Genomic DNA, 25,456 nt, shown 5'->3' on the forward strand with positions numbered 1-25,456 from the left:
GACAACAGCTGATAACGTTGAGTCTCTGAGCCCTTCACCTTCTAACAGGACAACAACCCTCAGCACACAGACAACGGGTAAGGCTTCTGTTCTGTTATTTTATTTGCAAAAAATAAATTATTTGCTTTGTCATAATGGGATATTGTGTGTAGATTGATGAGGAAAAACAACAATTTAATACATTCAGAATGAGGCTGTAATGTAACAAAATGTAGAAAATTAATGTTTAAACAATTTGACCAATGCAGAATAGTTGATTTGAGGAGTAGGAGAGGAAGAGGGGAGAGGAAGAGGGGTGAGGAAGAGTGGAGCTTGTCTTCTTTGTCTACGCCAGCCCTGTGAGGGGTGGAGAGGAGGGACTTCCAGGCCTTCAGCTCATTACAGGCAGAGTAAAATCAGATCTTTGTTTTTGCGAGCCAGCCCGGTGCTCTCTCCCTATGTTGCCTCCCTCCCAGGGTTCATGAATGTAATTATAGTTGGCTGAGCTGACGGAGTGGAGGCAGGAGACGACATGCCAGGAGCTAGCTAGGAGCCAGGAGCTAAGAATTAGCTAGGAGCCAGGAACTAGCTAGGAGCTAGCTAGGAGCCATGAGCTAGCAAGGAGCCAGGAGCTAGCTAGGAGCCAGGAGCTAGCTAGGAGCCATGAGCTAGCTAGGAGCCATGAGCTAGCTAGGAGCCATGAGCTAGCTAGGAGCCATGAGCTAGCAAGGAGCCATGAGCTAGCAAGGAACCATGAGCTAGCAAGGAGCCATGAGCTAGCAAGGAGCCATGAGCTAGCAAGGAACCATGAGCTAGCAAGGAGCCAGGAGCTATGAACTAGCTAGGAGCCAGGAACTAGCTAGGAGCGCAGAGCCAGGAAGTAGCTAGGAACTAGGAGCCAGGAAGTAGCTAGGACCACAGTCTACTGTACACACTCTGATGTTCCTCCTTCTCGTCCTCCTCGCTAAAACAACACAAGCCAATAATAACCCCCCTCCATGTTTACCTTCTACACATATTAAACAACAGACAGGAGGATCAATCATAATGTCAAGGTAAAGAGGAAGCCATTCAATTTGTAAGTCGCTCTGGATAAGAGCGTCTGCTAAATGACTTAAATGTAATGTAAATGTGTGTGTAGTGTGTGTTGTGTGTGTGTGTTGTGTGTGTGTGTTGTGTGTGTGTGCAGTTTGTGTGTGTAGTGTGTGTGTAGTGTGTGTGTGTGTAGTGTGTGTTGTGTGTGTAGTGTGTGTTGTGTGTGTAGTGTGTGTATTGTGTGTGTGTGTGTGTAGTGTGTGTAGTGTGTGTTGTGTGTGTGTAGTGTGTGTGCAGTGTTTGTGTGTGTGTGTAGTGTGTAGTGTGTGTAGTGTGTTGTGTGCAGTTTGTGTGTGTGTGTGTGTGCAGTGTGTGCAGTGTGTGTGTGTGTGTGTGTGTGTGTGTGTGTGTGTGTGTGTGTGTGTGTGTTGTGTGTGTGTGTAGTGTGTGTGTGTGTGTAGTGTGTGTGTGTGTGCAGTGTGTGTGTGTAGTGTGTGTGCAGTGTTTGTGTGTGTAGTGTGTGTGTGCAGTGTGTGTGTGTAGTGTGTGTGTGTGCAGTGTGTGCAGTGTGTGTGTAGTGTTTGTGTGTGTGTGTAGTGTGTGTAGTGTGTTGTGTGTGTGTGTGTGTGTGCAGTTTGTGTGTGTGTGTGTGCTGTGTGTGTGTGTGTGTGTGCTGTGTGTGTGTGTGTGTGTGTTGCAGTTTGTGTGTGTGCTGTGTGTGTGTGTGTGTGTGTGTGTGTGTGTGTGTGTGTGTGTGTGTGTGTGTGTGTGTGTGTGTGTGTGTGTGTGTGTGTGCAGTGTGTGTGCAGTGTGAAGCAGTCATGGCTGTTTTGAAATGGAGGGTGGAGTCCTACGATCACACACATTCCTCAGGTATTATTACTCTGGTCCAGGCTCCTGGTCTCACAGGAGAGGAGGAGACCAGTTAGATTGTTATTGACCTAGTCATATCAGCACGAGGCCAGCTGGTTGCACAGATATAACACTGGGGATAATCCACAGTTACAGAGTTGCGTTGACTCTGGTTTTTCACTTAAAATCTATGCAAAATAAAAAAACATTAATTTCAAAGTTTAACATGCAATACAACTCTATGCACGAGGGCTATAGTCCTGTACTGTACTCTACTGTAATTTACTGTTTAGTCCCCTCCTGTACTGTACTCTACTGTAATTTACTGTTTAGTCCCCTCCTGTACTCTACTGTAATTTACCGTATAGTCCTCTACTGTACTGTACTGTAATTTACCGTATAGTCCTCTCCTGTACTCTACTGTAATTTACCATATATTCCTGTACTGTACTCTACTGTAATTTACCGTATAGTCCTGTACTATACTCTACTGTCATTTACCATATAGTCCTCTCCTGTACTGTACTGTAATTTACCATATAGTAATCTCCTGTACTGTACTGTAATTTACCGTATAGTCATCTCCTGTACCGTACTGTAATTTACCGTATAGTCATCTCCTGTACTGTACTGTAATTTACCGTATAGTCCTCTCCTGTACTGTACTGTAATTTACCGTATAGTCCTGTACTGTACTGTACTGTACTCTACTGTAATTTACCATATAGTCCTCTCCTGTACTGTACTGTAATTTACAGTATAGTCCTCTACTGTGCTCTACTGTAATTTACCATATAGTCATCTCCTGTACTGTACTGTAATTTACCGTATAGTCATCTCCTGTACTGTACTGTAATTTACCATATAGTCATCTCCTGTACTGTACTGTAATTTACCGTATAGTACTCTACTGTAATTTACCATATAGTCATCTCCTGTACTGTACTGTAATTTACCGTATAGTCATCTCCTGTACTGTCATTTACCGTATAGTCCTGTAAAGGAGAGGGGGCTCCTACGGTAAAGGAGAGGGGGGCTCCTACGGTAAAGGAGAGGGGGGCTCCTACGGTAAAGGAGAGGGGGGCTCCTACCAACGGGACAGGTGTCAGTAAGAGCCGGCAGAGGTTACGTTAATTAGAGAGAGAGGGAGAAACAGCTAAGAGCTGAACATAACAGTATGTCAGTGGAAGGGAGGACTTTGTCCCCAGCACAAGGTGCACCTGTGTAAGGATCATGTTGTTTGATCAGCTTCTTGATATATCCACCTGTCAGGTGGAGGGATTATCTGAGCACAACATTTCAGAGAAATAAGCTGTTTGTGCGTCTGGAACATTTCTGCTATCTTTTATTTACTTTGAATATTTAAGTAAATACCAGCAGTCAACTTGAAGAGACCACTCCCATCAGGATAAAGGCTTCACCATAGGTTGAAGATAATCACTCACAATTGCTGTGTATTTATTGGCATCTAAGTGGTAGAGTGGACCTAAACCAGGAAAATTCACCCCACACCATAACAGCTCAAACAACTCTAGTCTTTCCTTGATTTTGCTAGTTACCAGTATAAAGGGTCTATATATTAGCTAGCTAGCGTTAGTTGAAAAAAAGCATAGGGCATCTTGTGAGGTCGATTCAGTGTAGATAATATAGCTAGCTAGATTCCTTTTAGTAGGTACAAATCCGAAGATGTTCGTTAGCTAGCTAAGTAGCCGTGTTAGCTAGCTTGAACATTGAACACACTGAGTTTAGTATCCAACGCTATATAAATAGTTAGCTAAGTAGCTAGCAGGCTAAAAAAGCAACCCAGACGCGGTGTCTGCAGAAGTTCTGCCCCCATTCATTTTCAATGACGGCACGCGGATCAATCAAATCTAATTTTATTAGTCACATGCCGAATACAACAACCTTAGTGAAATGCTTACTTACAAGCACCTAACCAAAAATGCAGTTTTAAAAAATACGGATAAGAATAAGAGATAAAAGTATCAAGTAATTCAAGAGCAGCAGTAAAATATAACAATATATACAGGGGCGTGCCAGTTGGTTGAGGTAGTATGTACATGTAGGTCGAGTTAATTAAAGTGACTATGCATAGATGACAACAGAGAGTGGCATTGGTGTGGAGAGGAGAGGGGGGCAATGTGAATAGTCTGGGTAGCCATTTGACGAGATGTTCAGGAGTCTTATGGCTTGGAGGTAGAACTGTTTAGAAGCATATTGGACCATATTGGTACCGCTTGCTGTGCGGTAGCAGAGCCAACAGTCTATGACTAGGGTGGCTGGAGTCTTTGAACATTTTTAGGGCCTTCCTCTGACACCGCCTGGTGTTGAGGTCCTGGATGGCAGAAAGCTTGGCCCCAGTGATGTACTGCGCCGTTCGCACTACCCTCTACCCTTTGTCGTTTCGCGCTTCACGACTGTCTTGGTGTGCTTGGACCATGTTATTTTGTTGGTGATGTGGACAGCAAGGAACTTGAAGCTCTCAACCTGCTCCACTACAGCCCTGTCGATGAGAATGGGGGCGTGCTCGGTCCTCTTTTTCCTGAAGTCCACAATCATCTCTTTTGTCTCGATCACATTGAGGGAGAGGTTGTTGTCCTGGCACCACACGGCCAGGTCTCTGACCTCCCTATAGGCTGTCTCATCGTTGTCGATGATCAGGCCTACCACTGTTGTGTCATCGGCAAATGTAATGATGGTGTTTGAGTCGTGCCTGGCCGTGCAGTCCTGAGTGAACTGGGAGTACAGGAGGGGGCTGAGCACGCACCCCTGGGGAGCTCCAGTGTTGAGGATCAGTGTGGGGATGTGTTGTTAACTACCCTCACCACCTGGGGGCTGCCCGTCAGGTAGTCCAGGATCCAGTTGCAGAGGGAGGTGTTTGTCCCAGGGTCCTTAGCTTATTGATGAGCTTTGTGGTCACGGTGGTGTTGAACGCTGAGCTGTAGTCAACAGCATTCTCACATAGGTGTTCCTTTTGGAGTGCAATAGGGACTTCATCATCTGTGGATCTTTTTGGGCGGTATGAAAATTGGAGTGGGTCTAGAGTTTTTGGGATAATGGTGTTGATGTGAGCCATGACCAGCCTTTCAAAGCACTTCATGGCTACAGACATGAGTGCTACAGGTCGGTAGTTGAGACTAAACCATCCAGGGCTGTTGACACTAAACCATCCAGGGCTGTTGACACTAAATCATCCAGGGCTGTTGACACTAAACCATCCAGGGCTGTTGACACTAAACCATCCAGGGCTGTTGACACTAAACCATCCAGGGCTGTTGACACTAAACAATCCAGGGCTGTTGACACTAAACCATCCAGGGCTGTCACCTCTGGGTTTGTCCTTACATTTTGGGACATTTGACATTTGAGTCATTTAGCGGACTCTCTTGTTCAGAGACTTAGTCGGTTTATTCAACTAAGGAAGATAAAACAACAAATCCCAGTAATTTCTCTTCATTTTTGTTTTATGAGTGTGAGCTTAATCTCTTTATTACTGTGAAGCATCTAATAAAATGCTCTGATTTGGTTGTGAATGGTTCACTAAGCCTAGTCATAATTATGTTCTGATATGGGATGATTCGATGGGCCCTAAACACTGTTAAACCACCCACACAATATATCGCCAAAGAAAATAACATCATTGTTGACAATAGGCTTCTTCTGTTTTCTTTTTTTCAGGTCATCAGAGGTCATTAGAGGTCATCAGCGAAGCATCGTAACTCTGAAGTTGACAGCTTTGATGCAGTACAGGTAAGATGTTCAGTGTGTTAAAATATAAAATAGTTTGGTTATTGAGATTCAGTGAAACCTCCAAGGTAGCTAACTTGTAATTCTGGAAGTTTAGCCAAACCTATAAATAGATTAATGTAATAATTGTTAGCTAAAATACAGACTAAACCGTCCAGGGCTGTTGACACTAAACCATCCAGGGCTGTTGACACTAAACCATCCAAACCTAACTAACTAAATGATAACAGTGGATACACACACACACACACACACACAAACGGTATAGGTTATTGATTAGAAACATAATACTGTGACAACAGGTCCCTAGCGGAATTACACTATGACACTTGTTACACAATATGGAGAGAGAAACAACACCTGGATACATTTGGGAACTACACTCGCAATAACCCTAATACCTTGCCCCAAACTGCCGCTGTTTGGGTAAGAAGAAATGCATGTATTTGAATGTTGAAGGGTTTCGTCTGGTATCTCTGTTGGGCCCAGGCCTTCGTAGAAAGGGTTCCGCTTTGTGAGAAGGGTTCGATTGGGCCGCCTTCTTCAGATGGCCTTGTCCTTCGTTCTCAGGTGTAAGTCTCTGGTTGTCCACCAGATGTTACAATGTCCTTCTTCTCAGTTGTCTGTTATTTTGCACTCGTGCTGGAAGAGTAGTCTCCTGAGGACGGCTAATCAGCCGTGTCGATGATCTCCAGAGTGGTCTCCTGAGGACGGCTAATCATCCGTGTCGATGATCCCAGAGTGGTCTCCTGAGGACGGCTAATCAGCCGTGTCGATGATCTCCAGAGTGGTCTCCTGAGGACGGCTAATCAGCCGTGTCGATGATCCCAGAGTGGTCTCCTGAGGACGGCTAATCAGCCGTGTCGATGATCCCAGAGTGGTCTCCTGAGGACGGCTAATCAGCCGTGTCGATGATCTCCAGAGTGGTCTCCTGAGGACGGCTAATCAGCCGTGTCGATGATCCCAGAGTGGTCTCCTGAGGACGGCTAATCAGCCGTGTCGATGATCCCAGAGTGGTCTCCTGAGGACGGCTAATCAGCCGTGTCGATGATCCCAGAGTGGTCTCCTGAGGACGGCTAATCAGCCGTGTCGATGATCCCAGAGTGGTCTCCTGAGGACGGCTAATCAGCCGTGTCGATGATCCCAGAGTGGTCTCCTGAGGACGGCTAATCAGCCGTGTCGATGATCCCAGAGTGGTCTCCTGAGGACGGCTAATCAGCCGTGTCGATGATCCCAGAGTGGTCTCCTGAGGATGGCTAATCAGCCGTGTCGATGATCCCAGAGTGGTCTCCTGAGGATGGCTAATCAGCCGTGTCGATGATCCCAGAGTGGTCTCCTGAGGACGGCTAATCAGCCGTGTCGATGATCCCAGAGTGGTCTCCTGAGGATGGCTTATGATGAGAGCAGTGTAGCTGATGATGATCTCCAGAGTTGTGATGAGAGCAGTGTAGCTGACGATGATCTCCAGAGTTGTGATGAGAGCAGTGTAGCTGACGAAGATTTGGAGTGAATAACCGGATGGTCCGACGTAAATTAACTTTCTTAGATACAGGACTTAGGACAGCTACTTAACTGTAGCATTGATTGTTAGAGGTTCCTGTGTCTTCATCAGCCTCGTGTTGAGTTCCACTGTCGTGACTCATGTACACCTAGAACCAGCTGGTGGTCCGTTTAGTCTCCAATGTTAATTCTTTCTACCCTTTTATACAGACGTACTGGGGCAAGTTATCATAATTACCATGATCACGTTTGAGAACTAAAATCACAATCCTATCGTCACAAAAACATTCTCTTTATTTTTGATATTTTCTACACAACGTAAAGCTGATATGTAAAAGCTCTTCAAGTTGCAATGTTTTCGTTATAACGTCTTTATACCGATTTTAATGACGTCACAAAATAGACGTACATTTTCCATATTCCATCTCTCATCATTCCCAACATTAGGATGTTGAAATGTATTGTCCCAGTGTTCATTGATTGATGTTGAAGTTTTGGGCGGCAAACTCTTCTGGAACACACAGATGTTCCATTCACCCACTAGACACCAGAAAGGAGTCATCTACTGCATTCCAATTTACGATCCACGTGAGGTGTCATAAAACCGTCACATCAATCCCCCCTGTAGCCGCTGATCCACTGTCCTGATCTTTGGATCCTCACAGGAGAGGCATGACACAGGTGTGCCAAGCTTGTAGTGTCATACCCAAGAAGACTCGAGGCTGTAATCGCTGCCAAAGGTGCTTCAACAAAGTGCTGAGTAAAGGGTCTGACTACTTATGTTAATGTCATATTTCAGTTTGTTTATACATTTGCAAAATGTTCTAAAACTAGTTTTTATTTAGTCATTATGGGGTATTGTGATGTCATTATGGGGTATTGTGATGTCATTATGGGGTATTGTGATGTCATTATGGGGTATTGTGATGTCATTATGGGGTATTGTGATGTCATTATGGGGTATTATGTGTAGATTGATGAGGGGAAAAAACTATTTAATCAATTTTAGAATAAGGCTGTAACATAACAAAATGTGTGAAAGGTGATTGGGGTGTTGTTGCTGGTTGGAGTTGAAATGATCCTGACATGTACCTCATCCCTGGTCCCCAAGTCCAAGATGACAGCACTAAACTGTATATCTTCTCTCTCTCTCAGGTCCTCAGGTCCAAGATGACAGCACTAAACTGTATATCTTCTCTCTCTCTCAGGTCCTCAGGTCCAAGATGACAGCACTAAACTGTATATCTTCTCTCTCTCTCAGGTCCCCAAGTCCAAGATGACAGCACTAAACTGTATATCTTCTCTCTCTCTCAGGTCCTCAGGTCCAAGATGACAGCACTAAACTGTATATCTTCTCTCTCTCTCAGGTCCTCAGGTCAAAGATGACAGCACTAAACTGTATATCTTCTCTCTCTCTCAGGTCCTCAGGTCCAAGATGACAGCACTAAACTGTATATCTTCTCTCTCTCTCAGGTCCTCAGGTCCAAGATGACAGCACTAAACTGTATATCTTCTCTCTCTCTCAGGTCCTCAGGTCCAAGATGACAGCACTAAACTGTATATCTTCTCTCTCTCTCAGGTCCTCAGGTCCAAGATGACAGCACTAAACTGTATATCTTCTCTCTCTCTCAGGTCCTCAGGTCCAAGATGACAGCACTAAACTGTATATCTTCTCTCTCTCTCAGGTCCTCAGGTCAAAGATGACAGCACTAAACTGTATATCTTCTCTCTCAGGTCCTCAGGTCCAAGATGACAGCACTAAACTGTATATCTTCTCTCTCTCTCAGGTCCTCAGGTCAAATATGACAGCACTAAACTGTATATATTCTCTCTCTCTCAGGTCCTCAGGTCCAAGATGACAGCACTAAACTGTATATCTTCTCTCTCTCTCAGGTCCTCAGGTCAAATATGACAGCACTAAACTGTATATATTCTCTCTCTCTCAGGTCCTCAGGTCCAAGATGACAGAACTAAACCTTATATATTCTCTCTGTCTCTCAGGTCCAGAGGTCCAAGATGACAGAAGAGGTGATTGTCATCGCCAAGTTTGACTACCTGGCTCAGCAAGACCAGGAGTTGGACATTAAGAAGAACGAGCGGCTGTGGCTGCTGGACGACAGTAAATCCTGGTGGAGGGTCCGCAACGCCACCAACAAGACCGGCTTCGTACCCTCCAACTACGTAGAGAGGAAGAACAGCGCCAGGAAGGCATCCATCGTCAAGAACCTCAAAGACACACTAGGTCAGAACTGTCCTAACCTTAACCTCAGTCACACTAGGTCAGGAACTGTCCTAAACTTAACCTCAGTCACACTAGGTCAGGAACTGTCCTAACCTTAACCTCAGACACACTAGGTCAGAACTGTCCTAACCTTAACCTCAGTCAAACTGTGCTAACCTCAGTTACACTAGGTCAGGAACTGTCCTAACCTTAACCTCAGTCACACTAGGTCAGGAACTGTCCTAACCTTAACCTCAGTCACACTAGGTCAGGAACTGTCCTAACCTTAACCTCAGTCACACTAGGTCAGAACTGTCCTAACCTTAACCTCAGTCACACTAGGTCAGAACTGTCCTAACCTTAACCTCAGTCACACTAGGTCAGGAACTGTCCTAACCTTAACCTCAGTCACACCAGGTCAGAACTGTCCTAACCTTAACCTCAGTCACACTAGGTCAGAACCTGTCCTAACCTTAACATCAGTCACACTAGGTCAGGAACTGTCCTAACCTCAGTCACACTAGGTCAGGAACTGTCCTAACCTTAACCTCAGTCACACTAGGTCAGAACTGTCCTAACCTTAACCTCAGTCACACCAGGTCAGAACTGTCCTAACCTTAACCTCAGTCACACTAGGTCAGAAACTGTCCTAAACTTAACCTCAGTCACACTAGGTCAGAACTGTCCTAACCTTAACCTCAGTCACACTAGGTCAGAAACTGTCCTAAACTTAACCTCAGTCACACTAGGTCAGAACTGTCCTAACCTTAACCTCAGTCACACTAGGTCAGGAACTGTCCTAACCTTAACCTCAGTCACACTAGGTCAGGAACTGTCCTAACCTTAACCTCAGTCACACCAGGTCAGAACTGTCCTAACCTTAACCTCAGTCACACCAGGTCAGAACTGTCCTAACCTTAACCTCAGTCACACTAGGTCAGGAACTGTCCTAACCTTAACCTCAGTCACACTAGGTCAGGAACTGTCCTAACCTTAACCTCAGTCACACCAGGTCAGAACTGTCCTAACCTTAACCTCAGTCACACTAGGTCAGGAACTGTCCTAACCTTAACCTCAGTCACACCAGGTCAGAACTGTCCTAACCTTAACCTCAGTCACACCAGGTCAGAAACTGTCCTAACCTTAACCTCAGTCACACTAGGTCAGAACTGTCCTAACCTTAACCTCAGTCACACCAGGTCAGAACTGTCCTAACCTTAACCTCAGTCACACTAGGTCAGAAACTGTCCTAACCTTAACCTCAGTCACACTAGGTCAGAACTGTCCTAACCTTAACCTCAGTCACACTAGGTCAGAAACTGTCCTAACCTTAACCTCAGTCACACTAGGTCGGAACTGTCCTAACCTTAACCTCAGTCACACCAGGTCAGAACTGTCCTAACCTTAACCTCAGTCACACTAGGTCAGGAACTGTCCTAACCTTAACCTCAGTCACACTAGGTCAGGAACTGTCCTAACCTTAACCTCAGTCACACTAGGTAAGGAACTGTCCTAACCTTAACCTCAGTCACACTAGGTCAGGAACTGTCCTAACCTTAACCTCAGTCACACTAGGTCAGAACTGTCCTAACCTTAACCTCAGTCACACCAGGTCAGAACTGTCCTAACCTTAACCTCAGTCACACTAGGTCAGAACTGTCCTAACCTTAACCTCAGTCACACTAGGTCAGGAACTGTCCTAACCTTAACCTCAGTCACACTAGGTCAGGAACTGTCCTAACCTCAGTCACACAGTTGACAGAAAACGGTTTGTTCTTGTTTGGGATTTTTCAAGGAACTGGCTCATCCAGCCAGCTCTCGATCAGAAACGCTCATCCAGCCAGCTCTCGATCAGAAACGCTCATCCAGCCAGCTCTCGATCAGAAACGCTCATCCATATTTTCATATTCATATTTTTTCCTATGTGTTACAGATGCGACACAGTTGGCTGACTGGTAAATATTTTTTTATGGGGACATGGTGATAAATACTATACTGAGAGCTGATAGTAAAACTGTAGTACTTAGAGACGGTCCCTTCTCTGTAACAAATACTATACTGACAGCTGATAGTAAAACTGTAGTACTTAGAGACGGTCCCTTCTCTGTAACAAATACTATACTGACAGCTGATAGTAAAACTGTAGTACTTAGAGACGGTCCCTTCTCTGTAACAAATACTATACTGACAGCTGATGGTAAAACTGTAGTACTTAGAGACGGTCCCTTCTCTGTAACAAATACTATACTGACAGCTGATGGTAAAACTGTAGTACTTAGAGACGTGTGTCCCTTCACTGTTCCAAGGGTCTGGAGGTCAAATGTCAAATAGAAAATAGTTTTTAGTGAGAACTAGTTGCTCAAGCTGAATGTTATCATTTGTTGGCATGTCGCTGGTTGGAGAGGAAGAACTAGAGGGCCACCATACCTCCATCATTCAGAATGTTAGTCCTTCACTTATATCGTGTATATTATTATATATATTTTGTCGTTTCGTTAGAGAGTCAGTGGTGTCTTTTTAAATAGCACGACAACTGTTTGACGAGTGGACTCTCACATTCATCCATATCAGACTGTTTTCCAGTTAGGGAGCCGGTACCTGAAACGACAGGTCTTAATGGAGGGTCTGATTTGTCAACCGTAAACAGGACCATAAAATGATTGAAACTGGAGGTTTTGGGACGAAGATATTTACATTTCTGTTCTGTCAAACATTTATTTTGTAGTCCTATATCGAGTACTTTTTATTCACTTCGATTTTATATTTGGAGGTATCATCAAACATCTAATTTATTGTAAATAAATAAATAATAATAATTAAATGTAAATACTATAAATGTTTAATATACATGTTACTATTAGGAATCACTAATCTCACCTCCTTTATCTGATAATCAAATGATCATTAAGTCATAATTTGTTCGACCCCTGGATGGTTGAAGTGGTAAATGTGGACGCTCACTGCGTCTCTGTAATCAGTCAGTCATTTTTCATATTGACTTGAAAGGGGTGTTTTGTAACTGTATATGTCACAAAGGAAAACCCTTTGCTTAAAACATCCGTTCACTGTTTTATCTGATGAGTCAGAAACTATAAATATCTAGGAGTTTGGATGAGAACTTCACTCGTCCCGTTGAGAATCTGGAGAAGAAGATTAGGTTGAGAAAAGGTTTTATTACGGGCGTAAGGCTGGGTTTTTCCTTTAGAGGCCATAAGAGTTGCTACGGGGTACATTCCCGTCTGTCTTGGACTACAGTCATTTCTATGCAGACCTCATGCACTACCCTGAAGGCACATGATGCATCAATCTACACACAATAACACATAATGACAATGCAAAAATAGTTTAAAAAAAAATAAAAAAATTTAATTGATATTTACAAAAAAAAAAACACTGAAAATATTGCATTTGCATAAGTGTTCAGACCATTTACTCAGTACTTTATTGAAGCACCTTTGACAGCGATTACAGCGTCTTCTTGGGTATGACGCTACAAGCTCACCCCTTTGTTGAGTTTCTCCTGTCAGGTTGGATGGGGGGCATCGCTGCAGAATTTATTTGGTACCCTTCCCCAGATCTGTGCCTCGACACAATCCTGTCTCGGGGCTCTACGGTCAATTCATTAGACCTCATGGCTTGGTTTTTGCTCTGACATGCACTGTCAACTGTAGGACCTTCTATAGACAGGTGCTTGCCTTTGCAAATTTGCAAATCTCAAGGATGATCAATGGAAACAGGACACACCTGAGCTCAATTTCGAGTGTCATAGCAAAGGATCTGAATTTTATTTTTATTTGCAAACATTTCTAAAAAACTGTTTTTGCTTTGTCATTATGGGGTGTTGTGTGTTGATTGATTGGGGAAAAATACAATTGAATCAATTTTAGAATAAGGCTAATGTAACAAAATGTGGAAAAGGGGAAGGGGTCTGAATACTTTCTGAATGCCCTGCATCTCCTCTCTCTTTCTCTCTCTCTGCCAGCTCTCAGCGTAGTCTCTCTCTGCCAGATCTCAGCGTAGTCTCTCTCTCTCTGCTAGTTCTCAGCTCAGTCTCTCTCTGCCAGATCTCAGCTCAGTCTCTCTCTCTCTGCCAGATCTCAGCTCAGTCTCTCTCTCTCTGCCAGCTCTCAGCTCAGTCTCTCTCTCTCTGCCAGCTCTCAGCTCAGTCTCTCTCTCTGCCAGATCTCAGCTCAGTCTCTCTCTCTGCCAGATCTCAGCTCAGTCTCTCTCTCTCTGCCAGATCTCAGCTCAGTCTCTCTCTCTCTGCCAGATCTCAGCTCAGTCTCTCTCTCTGCCAGATCTCAGCTCAGTCTCTCTCTCTGCCAGATCTCAGTCTCTCTCTCTCTGCCAGATCTCAGCTCAGTCTCTCTCTCTGCCAGATCTCAGCTCAGTCTCTCTCTCTCTGCCAGATCTCAGCTCAGTCTCTCTCTCTCTGCCAGCTCTCAGCTCAGTCTCTCTCTCTGCCAGATCTCAGCTCAGTCTCTCTCTCTGCCAGATCTCAGCATAGTCTCTCTCTCTGCCAGCTCTCAGCCCAGTCTCTCTCTCTCTGCCAGCTCTCAGCGTAGTCTCTCTCTGCCAGATCTCAGCTCAGTCTCTCTCTCTCTGCCAGCTCTCAGCCCAGTCTCTCTCTGCCAGATCTCAGCTCAGTCTCTCTCTCTCTGCCAGCTCTCAGCTCAGTCTCTCTCTCTCTGCCAGATCTCAGCTCAGTCTCTCTCTCTCTGCCAGCTCTCAGCTCAGTCTCTCTCTCTCTGCCAGCTCTCAGCTCAGTCTCTCTCTCTGCCAGATCTCAGCTCAGTCTCTCTCTCTGCCAGATCTCAGCTCAGTCTCTCTCTCTGCCAGATCTCAGCTCAGTCTCTCTCTCTCTGCCAGCTCTCAGCGTAGTCTCTCTCTGCCAGATCTCAGCTCAGTCTCTCTCTCTCTGCCAGCTCTCAGCGTAGTCTCTCTCTGCCAGATCTCAGCTCAGTCTCTCTCTCTCTGCCAGCTCTCAGCTCAGTCTCTCTCTCTGCCAGCTCTCAGCATAGTCTCTCTCTCTCTGCCAGCTCTCAGCTCAGTCTCTCTCTCTCTGCCAGCTCTCAGCTCAGTCTCTCTCTCTCTGCCAGCTCTCAGCGTGGTCTCTCTCTCTGCCAGCTCTCAGCTCAGTCTCTCTCTCTCTGCCAGCTCTCAGCTCAGTCTCTCTCTGCCAGATCTCAGCTCAGTCTCTCTCTCTCTGCCAGATCTCAGCTCAGTCTCTCTCTGCCAGCTCTCAGCTCAGTCTCTCTCTCTCTGCCAGATCTCAGCTCAGTCTCTCTCTCTCTGCCAGATCTCAGCTCAGTCTCTCTCTGCCAGCTCTTAGCTCAGTCTCTCTCTCTGCCAGCTCTCAGATCAGTCTCTCTCTCTCTGCCAGCTCTCAGCGTAGTCTCTCTCTGCCAGATCTCAGCTCAGTCTCTCTCTCTCTGCCAGATCTCAGCTCAGTCTCTCTCTCTCTTCCAGATCTCAGCTCAGTCTCTCTCTCTCTGCCAGATCTCAGCTCAGTCTCTCTCTCTCTGCCAGCTCTCAGCCCAGTCTCTCTCTCTGCCAGCTCTCAGCCCAGTCTCTCTCTCTGCCAGCTCTCAGCCCAGTCTCTCTCTCTGCCAGCTCTCAGCTCAGTCTGTCTCTCTCTGCCAGCTCTCAGCCCAGTCTCTCTCTCTGCCAGCTCTCAGCCCAGTCTCTCTCTCTCTGCCAGCTCTCAGCTAAGTCTCTCTCTCTCTGCCAGCTCTCAGCTCAGTCTCTCTCTCTGCCAGCTCTCAGCTCAGTCTCTCTCTCTCTGCCAGCTCTCAGCCCAGTCTCTCTCTCTGCCAGCTCTCAGCTCAGTCTCTCTCTCTCTGCCAGCTCTCAGCTCAGTCTCTCTCTCTCTGCCAGCTCTCAGCTCAGTCTCTCTCTCTGCCAGCTCTCAGCTCAGTCTCTCTCTCTCTGCCAGCTCTCAGCTCAGTCTCTCTCTCTCTGCCAGCTCTCAGCTCAGTCTCTCTCTCTCTGCCAGCTCTCAGCTCAGTCTCTCTCTCTCTGCCAGCTCTCAGCTCAGTCTCTCTCTCTCTGCCAGCTCTCAGCTCAGTCTCTCTCTCTCTGCCAGCTCTCAGCTCAGTCTCTCTCTCTCTGCCAGCTCTCAGCTCAGTCTCTCTCTCTCTGCCAGCTCTCAGCTCAGTCTCTCTCTCTGCCAGCTCTCAGCCCAGTCTCTCTCTCTCTGCCAGCTCTCAGCTCAGTCTCTCTCTCTCTGCCAGCTCTCAGCCCAGTCTCTCTCTCTGCCAGCTCTCAGCCCAGTCTCTCTCTCTGCCAGCTCTCAGCCCAGTCTCTCTCTCTGCCAGCTCTCAGCTCAGTCTGTCTCTCTCTGCCAGCTCTCAGCCCAGTCTCTCTCTCTGCCAGCTCTCAGCCCAGTCTCTCTCTCTGCCAGCTCTCAGCCCAGTCTCTCTCTCTGCCAGCTCTCAGCCCAGTCTCTCTCTCTGCCAGCTCTCAGCTCAGTCTGTCTCTCTCTGCCAGCTCTCAGCCCAGTCTCTCTCTCTGCCAGCTCTCAGCCCAGTCTCTCTCTCTGCCAGCTCTCAGCCCAGTCTCTCTCTTTGCCAGCTCTCAGCCCAGTCTCTCTCTCTGCCAGCTCTCAGCCCAGTCTCTCTCTCTGCCAGCTCTCAGCTCAGTCTCTCTCTCTGCCAGCTCTCAGCTCAGTCTCTCTCTCTGCCAGCTCTCAGCCCAGTCTCTCTCTCTGCCAGCTCTCAGCCCAGTCTCTCTCTCTGCCAGCTCTCAGCCCAGTCTCTCTCTCTGCCAGCTCTCAGCCCAGTCTCTCTCTCTGCCAGCTCTCAGCCCAGTCTCTCTCTCTGCCAGCTCTCAGCCCAGTCTGTCTTTGTTGGCTCTTTGTTTTAGACCACATTGTAGCTTTGAAATCCACCACAGGACAGGAAGAGATGGTCCCCTGTGTTGGACCAGCCGGTTAGGCTACTGTTGTCTAAGCTCCTCAGCATTGTGGACCTGAAGGCTACCATAGTAGCAGACTGACTGACTGGCACAGATTTGTTTTTTATAACTTTGTGTTTGTGAATGACTGTTTGATAATGAGCTAACGTCTGACCGCTCTATTCTGAAGGAACTGAAGGACTTGTTTGGCTGGTGATAAACATGGGGAAACTTTGTAACACTTTATTAAGAAAACAGGAAGATCCCCTCATCTGTGATCTGAGCAATCAAGTGTGTGCGCCGTGACTGCTGAGGGTAAAATCTTTGCGTCCTCTGATAAGAATGTTACAACAACAGGAAGAGGGCTCTTGAGTCATAGACACACAGCACAGCAACTATTGAGACTACTGACATGTAGCCTGATGTGATGTATAGCTTGAGCACATACCGCCTACACTGAAAACAACTGAGCCTGGTGACTTGAGCCTGGTGACTTGAGCCTGGTGACTGGAGCCGGGTGACTTGAGCCGGGTGACTGGAGCCTGGTGACTGGAGCCTGGTGACTGGAGCCGGGTGACTGGAGCCGGGTGACTGGAGCCGGGTGACTGGAGCCGGGTGACTGGAGCCGGGTGACTTGAGCCGGGTGACTGGAGCCTGGTGACTGGAGCCTGGTGACTGGAGCCGGGTGACTTGAGCCGGGTGACTGGAGCCGGGTGACTGGAGCCGGGTGACTGGAGCCGGGTGACTGGAGCCGGGTGACTGGAGCCGGGTGACTGGAGCCGGGTGACTGGAGCCGGGTGACTGGAGCCGGGTGACTGGAGCCGGGTGACTGGAGCCGGGTGACTGGAGCCGGGTGACCACAAAATGTAGAACATGTCATATTTTGGAGATTCTCTAGCTACATTCCAGCTGTAGATTCGCACGGCTGTAGATTCGCACGGCTGTAGATTCGCACGGCCGTAGATTCGCACGGCTGTAGATTCGCACGGCTGTAGATTCGCACGGCTGTAGATTCGCACGGCTGTAGATTCGCACGGCCGTAGATTCGCACGGCCGTAGATTCGCACGGCCGTAGATTCGCACGGCTGTAGATTCGCACGGCTGTAGATTCGCACGGCTGTTGTATGAATGTTCTGAATGAGTGAAACTAGGTGTGTAGGATATGAGTGTTGTGTGTTTCGGGGCCACAGCTGTTTTTTTTGTTTTAATTTCACCTTTATTTAACCAGGTAGGCTAGTTGAGAACACCTTTATTTAACCAGGTAGGCCAGTTGAGAACACCTTTATTTAACCAGGTGGCCAGTTGAGAACACCTTTATTTAACCAGGTAGGCTAGTTGAGAACACCTTTATTTAACCAGGTAGGCTAGTTGAGAACACCTTTATTTAACCAGGTAGGCTAGTTGAGAACACCTTTATTTAACCAGGTAGGCTAGTTGAGAACACCTTTATTTAACCAGGTGGCCAGTTGAGAACACCTTTATTTAACCAGGTAGGCTAGTTGAGAACACCTTTATTTAACCAGGTAGGCTAGTTGAGAACACCTTTATTTAACCAGGTAGGCTAGTTGAGAACACCTTTATTTAACCAGGTAGGCTAGTTGAGAACACCTTTATTTAACCAGGTAGGCTAGTTGAGAACACCTTTATTTAACCAGGTAGGCTAGTTGAGAACACCTTTATTTAACCAGGTGGGCTAGTTGAGAACACCTTTATTTAACCAGGTAGGCTAGTTGAGAACACCTTTATTTAACCAGGTGGGCTAGTTGAGAACACCTTTATTTAACCAGGTAGGCTAGTTGAGAACACCTTTATTTAACCAGGTAGGCTAGTTGAGAACACCTTTATTTAACCAGGTAGGCTAGTTGAGAACACCTTTATTTAACCAGGTGGCCAGTTGAGAACACCTTTATTTAACCAGGTAGGCTAGTTGAGAACACCTTTATTTAACCAGGTAGGCTAGTTGAGAACACCTTTATTTAACCAGGTAGGCTAGTTGAGAACACCTTTATTTAACCAGGTAGGCTAGTTGAGAACACCTTTATTTAACCAGGTAGGCTAGTTGAGAACACCTTTATTTAACCAGGTAGGCTAGTTGAGAACACCTTTATTTAACCAGGTGGCCAGTTGAGAACACATTTATTTAACCAGGTAGGCTAGTTGAGAACACCTTTATTTAACCAGGTAGGCTAGTTGAGAACACCTTTATTTAACCAGGTAGGCTAGTTGAGAACACCTTTATTTAACCAGGTAGGCTAGTTGAGAATACCTTTATTTAACCAGGTAGGCTAGTTGAGAACACCTTTATTTAACCAGGTGGGCTAGTTGAGAACACCTTTATTTAACCAGGTGGGCTAGTTGAGAACACCTTTATTTAACCAGGTGGGCTAGTTGAGAACACCTTTATTTAACCAGGTGGGCTAGTTGAGAACACCTTTATTTAACCAGGTGGGCTAGTTGAGAACACCTTTATTTAACCAGGTAGGCTAGTTGAGAACACCTTTATTTAACCAGGTAGGCTAGTTGAGAACACCTTTATTTAACCAGGTGGCCTGTTGAGAACACCTTTTTTTAACCAGGTAGGCTAGTTGAGAACACCTTTATTTAACCAGGTAGGCTAGTTGAGAACACCTTTATTTAACCAGGTAGGCTAGTTGAGAACACCTTTATTTAACCAGGTAGGCTAGTTGAGAACACCTTTATTTAACCAGGTAGGCTAGTTGAGAACACCTTTATTTAACCAGGTAGGCTAGTTGAGAACACCTTTATTTAACCAGGTAGGCTAGTTGAGAACACCTTTATTTAACCAGGTAGGCTAGTTGAGAACACCTTTATTTAACCAGGTAGGCTAGTTGAGAACACCTTTATTTAACCAGGTATACTAGTTGAGAACACCTTTATTTAACCAGGTAGGCTAGTTGAGAACACCTTTATTTAACCAGGTAGGCTAGTTGACAACACCTTTATTTAACCAGGTAGGCTAGTTGAGAACACCTTTATTTAACCAGGTAGGCTAGTTGAGAACACCTTTATTTAACCAGGTGGGCTAGTTGAGAACACCTTTATTTAACCAGGTGGGCTAGTTGAGAACACCTTTATTTAACCAGGTGGGCCAGTTGAGAACACCTTTATTTAACCAGGTGGCCAGTTGAGAACACCTTTATTTAACCAGGTAGGCCAGTTGAGAACACCTTTATTTAACCAGGTGGCCAGTTGAGAACACCTTTATTTAACCAGGTGGCCAGTTGAGAACACCTTTATTTAACCAGGTAGGCCAGTTGAGAACACCTTTATTTAACCAGGTGGCCAGTTGAGAACACCTTTATTTAACCAGGTGGCTAGTTGAGAACACCTTTATTTAACCAGGTAGGCCAGTTGAGAACACCTTTATTTAACCAGGTAGGCTAGTTGAGAACACCTTTATTTAACCAGGTGGCTAGTTGAGAACACCTTTATTTAACCAGGTGGCCAGTTGAGAACACCTTTATTTAACCAGGTAGGCCAGTTGAGAACACCTTTATTTAACCAGGTAGGCCAGTTGAGAACACCTTTATTTAACCAGGTAGGCTAGTTGAGAACACCTTTATTTAACCAGGTAGGCCAGTTGAGAACACCTTTATTTAACCAGGTGGGCTAGTTGAGAACACCTTTATTTAACCAGGTAGGCTAGTTGAGAACACCTTTATTTAACCAGGTAGGCTAGTTGAGAACACCTTTATTTAACCAGGTAGGCTAGTTGAGAACACCTTTATTTAACCAGGTAGGCTAGTTGAGAACACCTTTATTTAACCAGGTAGGCTAGTTGAGAACACCTTTATTTAACCAGGTGGGCCAGTTGAGAACACCTTTATTTACCCAGGTGGCCAGTTGAGAACACATTTATTTTACCAGGTAGGCTAGTTGAGAACACATTTATTTTACCAGGTAGGCTAGTTGAGAACACCTTTATTTTACCAGGTAGGCTAGTTGAGAACACCTTTATTTAACCAGGTAGGCTAGTTGAGAACACCTTTATTTAACCAGGTAGGCTAGTTGAGAACACCTTTATTTAACCAGGTAGGCTAGTTGAGAACACCTTTATTTAACCAGGTAGGCTAGTTGAGAACACCTTTATTTAACCAGGTGGGCTAGTTGAGAACACCTTTATTTAACCAGGTGTGCCAGTTGAGAACACCTTTATTTAACCAGGTGGGCCAGTTGAGAACACCTTTATTTAACCAGGTGGGCCAGTTGAGAACACCTTTATTTAACCAGGTGGCCAGTTGAGAACACCTTTATTTAACCAGGTAGGCCAGTTGAGAACACCTTTATTTAACCAGGTGGCTAGTTGAGAACACCTTTATTTAACCAGGTAGGCCAGTTGAGAACACCTTTATTTAACCAGGTAGGCTAGTTGAGAACACCTTTATTTAACCAGGTGGCTAGTTGAGAACACCTTTATTTAACCAGGTGGCCAGTTGAGAACACCTTTATTTAACCAGGTAGGCCAGTTGAGAACACCTTTATTTAACCAGGTAGGCTAGTTGAGAACACCTTTATTTAACCAGGTAGGCTAGTTGAGAACACCTTTATTTAACCAGGTAGGCCAGTTGAGAACACCTTTATTTAACCAGGTGGGCCAGTTGAGAACACCTTTATTTAACCAGGTGGGCTAGTTGAGAACACCTTTATTTAACCAGGTAGGCTAGTTGAGAACACCTTTATTTAACCAGGTAGGCTAGTTGAGAACACCTTTATTTAACCAGGTGGCCAGTTGAGAACACCTTTATTTAACCAGGTGGCCAGTTGAGAACACCTTTATTTAACCAGGTGGGCTAGTTGAGAACACCTTTATTTAACCAGGTAGGCTAGTTGAGAACACCTTTATTTAACCAGGTAGGCTAGTTGAGAACACCTTTATTTAACCAGGTGGCCAGTTGAGAACACCTTTATTTAACCAGGTAGGCTAGTTGAGAACACCTTTATTTAACCAGGTAGGCCAGTTGAGAACACCTTTATTTAACCAGGTAGGCTAGTTGAGAACACCTTTATTTAACCAGGTGGCCAGTTGAGAACACCTTTATTTAACCAGGTAGGCTAGTTGAGAACACCTTTATTTAACCAGGTGGCCAGTTGAGAACACCTTTATTTAACCAGGTAGGCTAGTTGAGAACACCTTTATTTAACCAGGTAGGCCAGTTGAGAACACCTTTATTTAACCAGGTAGGCCAGTTGAGAACACCTTTATTTAACCAGGTAGGCCAGTTGAGAACACCTTTATTTAACCAGGTAGGCCAGTTGAGAACACCTTTATTTAACCAGGTGGCCAGTTGAGAACACCTTTATTTAACCAGGTGGCCAGTTGAGAACACCTTTATTTAACCAGGTAGGCCAGTTGAGAACACCTTTATTTAACCAGGTAGGCTAGTTGAGAACACCTTTATTTAACCAGGTAGGCTAGTTGAGAACACCTTTATTTAACCAGGTAGGCTAGTTGAGAACACCTTTATTTAACCAGGTGGGCTAGTTGAGAACACCTTTATTTAACCAGGTGGGCCAGTTGAGAACACCTTTATTTAACCAGGTGGGCCAGTTGAGAACACCTTTATTTAACCAGGTGGGCCAGTTGAGAACACCTTTATTTAACCAGGTGGCCAGTTGAGAACACCTTTATTTAACCAGGTAGGCCAGTTGAGAACACCTTTATTTAACCAGGTGGCTAGTTGAGAACACCTTTATTTAACCAGGTAGGCCAGTTGAGAACACCTTTATTTAACCAGGTAGGCTAGTTGAGAACACCTTTATTTAACCAGGTGGCTAGTTGAGAACACCTTTATTTAACCAGGTGGCCAGTTGAGAACACCTTTATTTAACCAGGTAGGCCAGTTGAGAACACCTTTATTTAACCAGGTAGGCTAGTTGAGAACACCTTTATTTAACCAGGTAGGCTAGTTGAGAACACCTTTATTTAACCAGGTAGGCCAGTTGAGAACACCTTTATTTAACCAGGTGGGCCAGTTGAGAACACCTTTATTTAACCAGGTGGGCTAGTTGAGAACACCTTTATTTAACCAGGTAGGCTAGTTGAGAACACCTTTATTTAACCAGGTAGGCTAGTTGAGAACACCTTTATTTAACCAGGTGGCCAGTTGAGAACACCTTTATTTAACCAGGTGGCCAGTTGAGAACACCTTTATTTAACCAGGTGGGCTAGTTGAGAACACCTTTATTTAACCAGGTAGGCTAGTTGAGAACACCTTTATTTAACCAGGTAGGCTAGTTGAGAACACCTTTATTTAACCAGGTGGCCAGTTGAGAACACCTTTATTTAACCAGGTAGGCTAGTTGAGAACACCTTTATTTAACCAGGTAGGCCAGTTGAGAACACCTTTATTTAACCAGGTAGGCTAGTTGAGAACACCTTTATTTAACCAGGTGGCCAGTTGAGAACACCTTTATTTAACCAGGTAGGCTAGTTGAGAACACCTTTATTTAACCAGGTGGCCAGTTGAGAACACCTTTATTTAACCAGGTAGGCTAGTTGAGAACACCTTTATTTAACCAGGTAGGCCAGTTGAGAACACCTTTATTTAACCAGGTAGGCTAGTTGAGAACACCTTTATTTAACCAGGTGGCCAGTTGAGAACACCTTTATTTAACCAGGTGGCCAGTTGAGAACACCTTTATTTAACCAGGTAGGCTAGTTGAGAACACCTTTATTTAACCAGGTGGCCAGTTGAGAACACCTTTATTTAACCAGGTAGGCCAGTTGAGAACACCTTTATTTAACCAGGTAGGCTAGTTGAGAACACCTTTATTTAACCAGGTAGGCTAGTTGAGAACACCTTTATTTAACCAGGTAGGCCAGTTGAGAACACCTTTATTTAACCAGGTGGGCTAGTTGAGAACACCTTTATTTAACCAGGTAGGCTAGTTGAGAACACCTTTATTTAACCAGGTAGGCTAGTTGAGAACACCTTTATTTAACCAGGTAGGCTAGTTGAGAACACCTTTATTTAACCAGGTAGGCTAGTTGAGAACACCTTTATTTAACCAGGTAGGCTAGTTGAGAACACCTTTATTTAACCAGGTGGGCCAGTTGAGAACACCTTTATTTACCCAGGTGGCCAGTTGAGAACACATTTATTTTACCAGGTAGGCTAGTTGAGAACACATTTATTTTACCAGGTAGGCTAGTTGAGAACACCTTTATTTTACCAGGTAGGCTAGTTGAGAACACCTTTATTTAACCAGGTAGGCTAGTTGAGAACACCTTTATTTAACCAGGTAGGCTAGTTGAGAACACCTTTATTTAACCAGGTAGGCTAGTTGAGAACACCTTTATTTAACCAGGTGGGCTAGTTGAGAACACCTTTATTTAACCAGGTGGGCTAGTTGAGAACACCTTTATTTAACCAGGTAGGCTAGTTGAGAACACCTTTATTTAACCAGGTAGGCTAGTTGAGAACACCTTTATTTAACCAGGTGGCCAGTTGAGAACACCTTTATTTAACCAGGTGGCCAGTTGAGAACACCTTTATTTAACCAGGTAGGCTAGTTGAGAACACCTTTATTTAACCAGGTAGGCTAGTTGAGAACACCTTTATTTAACCAGGTAGGCTAGTTGAGAACACCTTTATTTAACCAGGTAGGCTAGTTGAGAACACCTTTATTTAACCAGGTGGGCTAGTTGGGAACACCTTTATTTAACCAGGTAGGCTAGTTGAGAACACCTTTATTTAACCAGGTAGGCTAGTTGAGAACACCTTTATTTAACCAGGTAGGCTAGTTGAGAACACCTTTATTTAACCAGGTGGGCTAGTTGAGAACACCTTTATTTAACCAGGTAGGCTAGTTGAGAACACCTTTATTTAACCAGGTAGGCTAGTTGAGAACACCTTTATTTAACCAGGTGGCCAGTTGAGAACACCTTTATTTAACCAGGTAGGCTAGTTGAGAACACCTTTATTTAACCAGGTAGGCCAGTTGAGAACACCTTTATTTAACCAGGTAGGCTAGTTGAGAACACCTTTATTTAACCAGGTGGCCAGTTGAGAACACCTTTATTTAACCAGGTGGCCAGTTGAGAACACCTTTATTTAACCAGGTAGGCTAGTTGAGAACACCTTTATTTAACCAGGTAGGCTAGTTGAGAACACCTTTATTTAACCAGGTAGGCCAGTTGAGAACACCTTTATTTAACCAGGTAGGCCAGTTGAGAACACCTTTATTTAACCAGGTAGGCTAGTTGAGAACACCTTTATTTAACCAGGTGGCCAGTTGAGAACACCTTTATTTAACCAGGTGGCCAGTTGAGAACACCTTTATTTAACCAGGTAGGCCAGTTGAGAACACCTTTATTTAACCAGGTAGGCTAGTTGAGAACACCTTTATTTAACCAGGTAGGCTAGTTGAGAACACCTTTATTTAACCAGGTAGGCTAGTTGAGAACACCTTTATTTAACCAGGTAGGCCAGTTGAGAACACCTTTATTTAACCAGGTAGGCTAGTTGAGAACACCTTTATTTAACCAGGTGGCCAGTTGAGAACACCTTTATTTAACCAGGTAGGCTAGTTGAGAACACCTTTATTTAACCAGGTAGGCTAGTTGAGAACACCTTTATTTAACCAGGTAGGCTAGTTGAGAACACCTTTATTTAACCAGGTAGGCTAGTTGAGAACACCTTTATTTAACCAGGTAGGCTAGTTGAGAACACCTTTATTTAACCAGGTAGGCCAGTTGAGAACACCTTTATTTAACCAGGTAGGCTAGTTGAGAACACCTTTATTTAACCAGGTGGCCAGTTGAGAACACCTTTATTTAACCAGGTAGGCCAGTTGAGAACACCTTTATTTAACCAGGTAGGCTAGTTGAGAACACCTTTATTTAACCAGGTGGCTAGTTGAGAACACCTTTATTTAACCAGGTGGCTAATTGAGAACACCTTTATTTAACCAGGTAGGCCAGTTGAGAACACCTTTATTTAACCAGGTGGCCAGTTGAGAACACCTTTATTTAACCAGGTAGGCCAGTTGAGAACAAGTTCTCATTTACAACTGTGACCTGGCCAAGATAAAGCAAAGCAGTGCGACTCAAACAACAACACAGAGTTACACATGGAATAAACAACTGTACAGTCAATAATACAGTAGAAAAATCTATATACAGTGTGTGGAAATGAAGTACGGAGGTGAGGCAATAAATAGGCAATAAATGCATAGTCAGAGTTGCAAAGAAAAAGCCAAAGACAT

The 25,456-nt window shown here is 45.0% G+C and overlaps 1 protein-coding gene and 1 long non-coding RNA gene across 3 annotated transcripts in view; one reads left to right on the top strand and one right to left on the bottom strand.

The window, feature by feature from the left end:
* Positions 1–25,456, top strand: part of LOC118379752 (cytoplasmic protein NCK1-like) — a 152,155-nt gene that overhangs the window by 74,370 nt on the left and 52,329 nt on the right. For both annotated transcript variants that reach the window (XM_052516616.1, XM_052516617.1), the window contains exons 2-3: positions 5,545–5,616; positions 9,115–9,355. In XM_052516616.1, coding sequence (XP_052372576.1) covers positions 9,130–9,355 — 226 coding nt within the window. In that variant the 5' untranslated portion in view covers positions 5,545–5,616; positions 9,115–9,129. The remainder of the gene's footprint in view (positions 1–5,544; positions 5,617–9,114; positions 9,356–25,456) is intronic.
* Positions 22,380–25,094, bottom strand: LOC127928975 (uncharacterized). The gene is made up of 3 exons (XR_008133076.1): positions 24,463–25,094; positions 24,364–24,429; positions 22,380–22,983 (listed from the first exon to the last, which is right to left on the bottom strand). It is a non-coding gene; the product is annotated as an uncharacterized LOC127928975 (long non-coding RNA).

This window comes from Oncorhynchus keta, unplaced genomic scaffold (assembly GCF_023373465.1).
Source record: "Oncorhynchus keta strain PuntledgeMale-10-30-2019 unplaced genomic scaffold, Oket_V2 Un_scaffold_515_pilon_pilon, whole genome shotgun sequence".
Classification (NCBI taxonomy): domain Eukaryota; kingdom Metazoa; phylum Chordata; class Actinopteri; order Salmoniformes; family Salmonidae; genus Oncorhynchus; species Oncorhynchus keta.